This window comes from Ranitomeya imitator, chromosome 7 (assembly GCF_032444005.1).
Source record: "Ranitomeya imitator isolate aRanImi1 chromosome 7, aRanImi1.pri, whole genome shotgun sequence".
NCBI classification, from domain to species: domain Eukaryota; kingdom Metazoa; phylum Chordata; class Amphibia; order Anura; family Dendrobatidae; genus Ranitomeya; species Ranitomeya imitator.
The window spans coordinates 80043894-80053115 of record NC_091288.1 but is presented as its reverse complement, the minus strand read 5'-3'; the positions used below and the strand labels follow the sequence as shown (position 1 = coordinate 80053115).

Genomic DNA, 9222 nt, shown 5'->3' with positions numbered 1-9222 from the left:
TCTCCAGGTGATGATAAGTATGTAGGACGCACTCAGCCAGTGACGGTGACCAGTGTACTAGCAGCTGGCAGAACATGGCTTCGCTTTCCACAGGAGACGCTTCAGCACCTCTCGGACAAAGGATGCCGGCGCCCCGGAGCGCCCTGCACGGAGCAGGATGTCACTCAGCCCCGAGCACGCCCGGTCCCTCCTTCACAACAACCCCCCTCCCATGCACATGGAACTGTCACTGGACAGCACCGCCCACCGCAGGAAGCCGGCCAATCAGCGGCGTAAATAACCGCAGCCCAATACTACTCCGCACATTGGCAGCCAATCGGAAGAAAGCTCACGAACAGGTCAACCAATCGCAGTCGGGGCTGCCTCCCCGGGTTCGCCCAGCTGTGCCCGGCTACCTCATGCGGAGCTGGGTTGGCTCCCACTTCCACACATCGGAGTCTCCTTCAGTTTTTGTGTGTGACTGTCAGCGGCGTGCAGCACTGAGACAACGGCGCCGCCGCCCGTCACTGCCGCCACTGCTGCCAGGCTTATCTGAGAAGAGCCCCTGGGGAATGGAAGTTGTCAGGCTCTGAGTGCCATGGCAGAGGGGCCAGACGGGGCGTGTGAGCTGTGCCCGGAGCATGGCCGGGGCAGGGAACGCAGGAGCGGGGTGACTGAGGTCAGCCTGATGGAAGCAGCCAAGGCGGCACCCAGGAGGAGCAGCATCATCAAGGTGAGCCCCGCTGTGTGACACTGCCACCACCACCCACCCCTGAGAGGGCGCCGCACTGGGCATGGTGGGGGCGGGAGTCCCTGGTCTGCCTGGCATATAGCATTGGTAGTCAGGGTTACTGTGCATCAGTGTGACTGTCCTCCCCCATCATAATGTTGAACGGGGCATGATGGGGGTAGTAGTCCCCTATCTGTCCGCCAATGCTGGTAATAGCCAGTGTGTACTGTAGTAGTCAGTGTGACTGTCCTCACCTGCTGGGTATGATGGGGGTAGTAGTCCCTGATCTGTCCGCCAATGCTGGTAACAGCTGTGTACATTGGTAGTCATGGTTACTGTGCATCAGTGTGACTGTCCTCACCTGCTGGGCATGATGGGGGTAGTAGTCCCTGATCTGTCCACCAATGCTGGTAATAGCCAGTGTGTACTGTAGTAGTCAGTGTGACTGTCCTCACCTGCTGGGTATGATGGGGGTAGTAGTCCCTGATCTGTCTGCCAGTACTGGATCTGTCTGGGATATAGCTGTGTGATTGGCATGGTCAGTATTCCACCATCTGTGGTGTAGATGAGGGAGGTGGCAGCACCCATAGCCCAGGATCTGGTGACAGAGCAGTGAAGTTCGTCCCCTTACAGTGAATCTAGTGACAGCGCTATAGATGTGACTGCTGATCACAAGGTGGCATGGAGATGTCTGGGTGGGCACTGCACATGGTGCTGGATGTTTACAAGCGTTTGGCGGTTCTTCTCGTGGATGTCTCATTCCCTTTGAAGGTCACACAGTATAAAGCACAGTTATTGGTAAATTGATTGGCACCCGGTGTAGCTGGCATAACAGTTCATGCCACATGCTAGACTTCACCCCATCAGCAGAGCTCTGATTGGTTGAGGGATCAGTCCACAAGTGTGAAACAACTTAGGAGACCAATGCCAACTTCTGTGCCCTGTAAGTGGTGCCCACTTTTCTGTTTGATCTCAGCACTTCTTCTGGGTGACAAGGTGAATCATAGAATATGTTCCTCCAGCCTTTCCACCATATGTGAGCAACAGTCCTGGGTTCTGGCCTCAGTTGGCACCACCGGCCCTTCTACTGAATGCAAGCACCAGATTGGTATCAGGGGGCACCACCATCCAGTCTGCCATGTGTGTGGTCTGGTAGGGCATCTGTGCGGAGACCTGGGTGCTACTGAAGCCAGGGTATGTAGGTACAGGGACGGGGCAGAGAACTGGGCTGCTGCACTCGCTGCTCCTCCGCTGCCTTTCATGAAATGCGAGTGTCACATCCGCTGTCAAATTCAATTACTAGGATGGAAGTGTGAAAAATAGATTTCCCTCCGTTTATCAAGCTTCCGTACTAGAGTACACACTTCTTGTGAAATCTAACCTCTTATCGAATGTTTTGCTCACAGATTACATTTGTGCATACATTGTTACTGGCATTAAATGGGTGGTCCAGATGTTAAAATGATTGTCCAAGATTTATATATATTTTTCCTAACCACAGAGAATACCAATATAGGTAATATATATATATGAGATAGATAGGTGGCAAGCCTCCCCAGTGATCCGTGTTGCCCTCTGCTTACTTTGCTGCACATTCACATGACCACTGCAACCAATCACTGTCCTCAGCAGAGATACCTGTAAGCATGGCAAGAATAAAAGTGCTAGGCTAGTACTGGGCTGCTACAGTCATGTGGACACACAGCAGCTACAGGAAAGTAATAATGAATGGCGCATCTGCATTTAAGTGATGGGTAAAATAAGAGGGTGTTTTTTTTTAAAATCCTGGATAATCCCTTTAAATCCTGAACAACCCCTTTAATGTTGAAGCTTGGTCCATTTGCCAGCAGACATCCGGAAATGTTCCACTCTATGGTGAATTTGGTCACGGGATGTTTGTACCTTCCTCTACATCGGGGCTGTACGTATAAAATAGGTGAACTTGGATTAAAGTCTTTTCTGCAATCCACCCTGTAACTATATTCTGTTCCTTTTTTGTCTATGTGCGGCTTCCGGCGTACCCCATCTGTTTGCTGTCCAGCTGCACGCCTGCTCGGGCCGTAGTGTTACCTGTCGTGCATCAGATGTATGTGCATGTGTTCGTAGTCGGATAAAGCGACGATGGAAACCCCCTCTAAAGACTTGGCTGGGTTTCCCCATTAGCCATGGGTGGTCCATGGCCGTATTGTAAAATGCAGTGATCTAAAATCAGCTGCTATTAATTATACTGTAGAGCCGTGATCACAGCCGTCATCGCTCCATCTGTTTTGGAGCCATAACTCCCAACTGGTCTTGTCTGTTGCTGAAACTTCAACAACACTGATGAGAGTTGTAGTTTCCCTCCAGTTCACCAACCATGGGGCGCAGACCACTGTTATAAGGCTGATGATCCGTTCCTAAAAGTGCACGGTTTCAGTTGTGTAATGACAGAAGCCAAGAATACGTAAGTAACTGCACGTTAGTCTAAGAAATCTTTTGTTGCCCTTCTATGTGTTGAAAAGTTTTCTGGGTTTGACATTAAAGGGGTTTTCCACTACTATCGTATTGATAGCTTGTCTTTAGGAGGTTATCAATATCACATCAGCGGAGGTCCGACACCCGGGACCACCACCAGATCGGCTGTTATTAGCTCCTCCGGATGTAAACAATGAACGGAGCTGAACCGCACAGCTCCCTCTAACCGTTGGTGTCTGCCCCCTGGTACTGCCGGTCAGCTACTATTTAAAGGGGATGTAAAACTGACAGGCAGGTAGTTGCTAACAGAGGCCACTACCTGCCTATTCTACTTGGTGCTGGCTCAGAGTGGTCACCAACCGCCCCTAACCGGTGGTCAGCTGTTCCACGTCGATAGTGCAGCTCTTCTTCTTACAGGTTGCTCTGTTGACATGGTGTGACTGCTGACATGATGCTGATTGACATCCGGCTCCCCGCTGCCTAACTGTGGGGAGCCAGATGTAAATCAGCATGACGTCAACAGTTGCGCCCTGTCAACAGAGCAGAGCGGATGAGAAGCAGCTGCTCTGCCAATATGACGTCAGTGAAAGTCTGTGACCGCTCAATTCTGGCAGAGATCGAAGCGCTATACAACAGGCAGGTAGGTAGCAGCTGCTCACCTATTACTGTAGATCTTAGGCCCATGGTAAAAACAAATATACCGTTTTGGATAACAGACTGGTGGGGGTCAGTCAAATACTGATGACTTCTCCTAAGGACAGATCATTGCTATGGCAGTGGAAGATCCCTTAAACTATGTGCAGGCGTTTTCACCAGTCATTTACATATGCTGCTAATATTGTAGTGCCTCAATTTATTCCTAAAGTTAATATCAGGTTTTGCTATATTAATTCCTTATTTTTTATGTTCAACACTTTGAAAAGCAAAATATGTAATTATGCATTGCAAACTTTTATACAAAATCAATAAAAAGTGTTTTGAGTTCTCTGGAGGCGTTATTATAGTGAGCTCATCTTGTCAGGGTGAGATGCATCAGAAATCTGCAGCACATACCATACACGCAACTTAGGCTGCAGTTTTTTGCCGTCAGGCTCAATACGGCGAATTCTGAAAAAAACGGATCCGGCAAAAGTTGCCGCCGGATCCTTTTTTTTCTCATAGACTTGTATTAGCGACGGATTGTGACGGATGGCCTCACGTTTTTTTGCCCGATCCATCGAAAATTGGTTTTCCGGCAGCCAGAAAAAAGGACATAGTAACATTTTTTGTGTCCGTCGAAAAACCGGACAGCGACGGATCCGTCGCCGTCCATCGTTTGCTACAATGGAACCCTATGGCGCCGGATCCATCAAATGATGGAATTCGGCGATGGATTACGTTATTTTAACTGAGCATGCTCCAATTTTTTGGATCCAATTAGCTGGATCAGCTAGTCGGATCCGTCGAAAAAACGGATCTGTCGCATCAGTTTTTCACAATCTGCGACGGATCCATTTTTTTCAACATTCGACGGATTGTGCCTGATGGCAAAAAACTGACTTGTGAAAGCAGCCTTACACAGTTGTATCACAGTTTTGCTTTGTCCTTGTTTCAAAACTTTTCAAAGTTGTTGTTTAGAAGCTGCACTGTCCTCTCTGGTTTAAGTAATCTCTGTTTTATCTAACTGATGGACTCCTTGTGTCCTTATTATAAAGAGCAATCCTAGCAAAGTCATTTATCTTCAACCCACAGAATAGGTGTTAAATATACGATTAGTGGGGGGTCTGATAACTGGAACCCTCACTGATTCCAAAAACGGAGGTCCCTGTGGGAGCAGTAGTTTATATACGTAACCTCTCCTCCATTCAGCCTATGGGTCTATGGTTGTGAGGGGAACCATGGTGAGGCATGAATACAACCGATCCATTCAGTTGGGGGAACTCGGGAATCCCTTTCTCGGGATTGAGGGGGTTTTACCAGTAGAAAGCCACCCTTTCCTAAACATATCCATAGGATAGGTATCTTGTTTGTGGGATAATACCTCTAACACTATATATGGTTAAGGAGACAAGTGAATTGGGCAATATTTGTAGATTTTGGCCCAGACCCTCCCTGGTGGTGAGATCCTGACATCATTTGTTCTGGCTGGCCAAGTAGACCATGATTGATCCCTAACTGTGCCCCATCGGTCCTTTCACTGAGTGTGGGTGAGCGTGCTGGCCATCCTAGGTCATCATAGTCAGCTATTGTTGCGAGCCGTGTCTTTGGTCTTCTGTTACACATGCCAATATTCTGAACACAAATGTCATTGACTTGTGACCCCTGTGTGTTCACACTTGTGCAGAATTGCCTGCGGCTGCTGGGTGGTGGAGAGCGGCTACAGACGCTCCCTTGTTTGCTTGTAGCATGTACAAGGCTGTATACATAGGGCTGTATGTCAGCTGTGGACCAGCTCATGGAAGCCGGAGCTTTAGTGCCCGAGGTCACGTACTGCAGAACATAATTGCTGCACACAACCATCTACATCTCCAAGATCTGTTATTGGATGGTATAAATGTGAGCAGTTTGGGCTATACAGTGTGTAATATACAGATATACTGTGTGCACAAGGGCTGTGCAGGTATTTAGGCTACGTTCACATTAGCGTTATGCTAGTTTGCGTCGGGTTTGCGTCGGGCGACGCAGCGGCGACGCATGAGTCATGCGCCCCTATATTTAACATGGGGGACGCATGCGTTTTTGTTTGTTGCGTTGTGCGACGCATGCGTCTTTTTTGCCGCAAGCGTCAGACCAAGAAAACGCAACAAGTTGCATTTTTCTTGCGTCCAAATTTCGGCAAAAAACGACGCATGCGTCGCAAAACGCAGCGTTTTTGTGTGCGTTTTGGTGCGTTTTTATGTGCGTTGCGTCGCCGACGCAGCGGCGCACAACGCAAATGTGAACGTAGCCTTAGCTGGTCTCCACATCCGTGCCATTAGTTAGAGAAGTTAGTAAAAAATTTACTTCCCCCCAAAAAATTTGTGTTTTATGCATAGGCTAATCTGCAACACAAGCCCGTTAGAGTAAGATGCGCCCCTTTGTCACATCATGGACGGTCTCTGCCTCGCAAACTGATATTTGTATCACGTTTGAGCAGAAATTCTGGAGACGGCACAGCACCTGTCCATGGTTTGTAGCCGTCATTGCGGCTTAGCTCCGGTGCAGTGATGGGATTGATCTGCAGTACACCTGTGGACAGATGTGTCACCTTATTTCTGGAAGTAAGCAGCCATATTTCCTGATCCTGAGCAGCCTCCTTTTCTAATCCTGGAGTACATCCTGTTGAAAATGCAGGTCCCTTTTGCAGGTGGCATGTTATAGAGCAGGAGCCATTGTATTGTGACAAATATTCAGTATTCGGGAGCTTTCACGCTGTACTTAGTGGTGCTGTCTGCACATACATCTGAACCACCCCCAGGCAAAACGGGGTCTGGATGCATGCGCCAAAGGGGCCATAGACTGTAATGGTGACGGCAGACCGAATGTGCTCTCTGCTGTGCATCATTTTCGGGAGTGTACGCCTACAAGAAGTTACGCATACGTCCGAATCCCTCTTTGCTGGGTTCGGATGTATGCCCCCACAGGGCCAGCGAACGTGACCCTAGATGCACTGTGGAAGCACCCTTGGGGCCCATGAATACAAGTGTAAAAATCGCATATTTGCTGCCTGATTTTTGATCGGACTGCACTTGGACCCATGATGCTAAATAGTGCTCCTCTTGCTATTTTTCTCTCTAAGTGTGTAAAAAAAAAAAAAATCTCACACAGAAATGTACGCTTAAAAATTGGATGCTATATTGATATTCTATAAACCTAGGAACTGTATTTGATCAAGTATATTGTATGAAGATGAATCGCACATGGGCGTCACATGGATGTAAAAACGAACACACTGAAAAATTGGATGTAAATCAGACTTCTTATGCTCTGTAAGGCTACGTTCACATTAGCGTTACGCTAATGTGCGTCGCTGTTGCGTCGGCGACGCAGCGGCGACGCGCCCCTATGTTTAACATAGGGGACGCGTGCGTTGTTTTGGTGGCGTTTTTCGCCACGTGCGTCGTTTCCGACGCTAGCGTCGGACGCAAGAAAACGCTACATGTAGCATTTTCTGTGCGTCCGATTTTTGTCAAAAACGACGCACGCGTCGCAAAACGCGCGCGTTTTTGCGCCCGTTTTTCCGTGCGTCGCCGCTGCGTCGCCGACGCAACGGCGACGCGACGCTAATGTGAACGTAGACTAACACAGATTACATCGATACCTTTGGTGAAGAATTCCGCTTTCTGGTTCTTCGTTAATCATCCTTTGCAGTTTTCTGCTAATTAGGTTCCGGTGCACAGGGGCCGGACTGTGCACAGGGTCTTCTCCTCCCTTTCTGTGATACCTCGGCCCCTCCGCCTGCCTCTGGTCTATGACCTGTCTTCTCTGTTTGAAATCTCAGCAGTGACCCATCATTCACAGACTGGAGACAGACGGAGGGTCCGGGGTATCACAGAGAAGGAGGAGAAGACCCCGTGCACAGTCCGGCCCCTGTGCACCAAAATCAAAGTAGCCGAAAACTTCAAATGGTGATTAAAGAAGAACCAGAGAGCGGAATTCTTCACCAAAGGTATCAATGTGATCTGTAATACTGAGCAATTACAGCCATGCGTCTACTTTACAGAATCATGCTGACAGGTTGTCTTTAAAGAACGTCTACGCAAACATGGCCACATGTATTTAAGTGTTTTCCCTGGAGGGAGGTAGACTATATCTGTGTCCAGTGTACAGTATGTAGCTTGTCATCTCCTTAATAATCCTGTAAAGAGCCGGAAATCAGCGATGTCATATACAGTGTGTACAATGATGTGCATTGTACGTGTAGAAAGGCTGTAAGACGTGGCAATAATAATCAGAGCTGTAAGTAAAGAATTTTCATAAGTTTTTTGTGTTTGGCTCTTAGACCCTGGAATAAGCAGATCAGGCCGGATCCATTCACACCAAACCCAATAAGATCGGCTTAGCATGGCTGTCAGGTATGTGAGCGCAATTAAATTAATCAATAGCAGCTTTAGCCCGCTCGCTGTCACTGCTCCCATGGGGGCTATGAACATTAGTGTAGGGGCTCCGCGGTGCTAGCTATGACCTTGCACTTCTGCATCTGAGGACGTTGGGAGATTTGGTCCTGGACGTTTCTGTACATGAGCTTTGTGTACTGAATTAGGCACAATATTATGGCTGACCCACTGCCTTAGTGTAAGGCTGATTCTTAATAAATAATAACAAAGCTACACTGGGGACATGGGGATACAAATGGCATTGGGTGTCATTTCCCATGATGGATGATGGCTCGGAGCATTGATGAGATCCAGCAATGGGGTAGACCGTTATTAGAGACCCCGATGGGCAGATGAGCTCTGGCACATGTTCAGGTTCTGTTGATCCAATTGTTATCGGAAGTAAATATGATAGCGATCATTTTCCTTTCTGGCGGCTGGCACACATGGGAATAGGCAGGGTTAATGCAAGTGGCTTCTCAGGCTATCGCTGGCAGGAACCCCAGGGCCCGATAGAGCTCTCCGCCATCTGAAATGACTGGGCAAGTTCCAGCAAAGTGCTACAAGCTTGTTGTTATTGGATCCAGGAATAGAAAGTCACAGCAGACTATGTGGAGGTGTATGGCTTTGTCAAAGCCCTCTCTGGCTTCATCGTTCCTCCCCCGGCCTCACCACCACCCTCTTCCTTCCAAAGCCTTTGCTTTCTCTGCACCCCTGGAGATTACAGCTGCTGACGGCTGCCACCGAGCTGTTATTTTTCCTGATTACCATTATTATTTTCATACATTTATTTGCATACTCTCCGTTCCATATAGCGAGAGCCGCAGTTAACCCTCTCCTGCCTGGCCGTGTTTTTCCTGCTGCCGAGTTCTGATCCGAATGCTAGATATGTCTGATCTCTCCGTCATCGCTCTCAGATGCCTGACATGCAAGGAGGGGGTTAAAAGGCTACGTTTTTTGGTGACCAAGATATTATCGGCTTTTCAGCGTGGTCCCGGCAGCTTT

At 48.4% G+C, this 9222-nt stretch overlaps 1 protein-coding gene across 2 annotated transcripts in view; it reads left to right on the top strand.

Annotated features, from left to right (window-relative positions):
* Positions 1–438: 438 nt before the first annotated feature.
* PLCL1 (phospholipase C like 1 (inactive)) overlaps positions 439–9222 on the top strand; it is a 394318-nt gene continuing 385534 nt past the window's right edge. The window contains exon 1 of one of the 2 annotated variants that reach the window (XM_069733546.1): positions 439–712. In XM_069733546.1, the coding sequence (XP_069589647.1) occupies positions 578–712 (135 nt within the window). In that variant the 5' untranslated portion in view covers positions 439–577. Of the gene's footprint in view, positions 713–8121; positions 8197–9222 lie in introns of those variants that run through there. The other variant, XM_069733547.1, reaches the window with a different exon arrangement.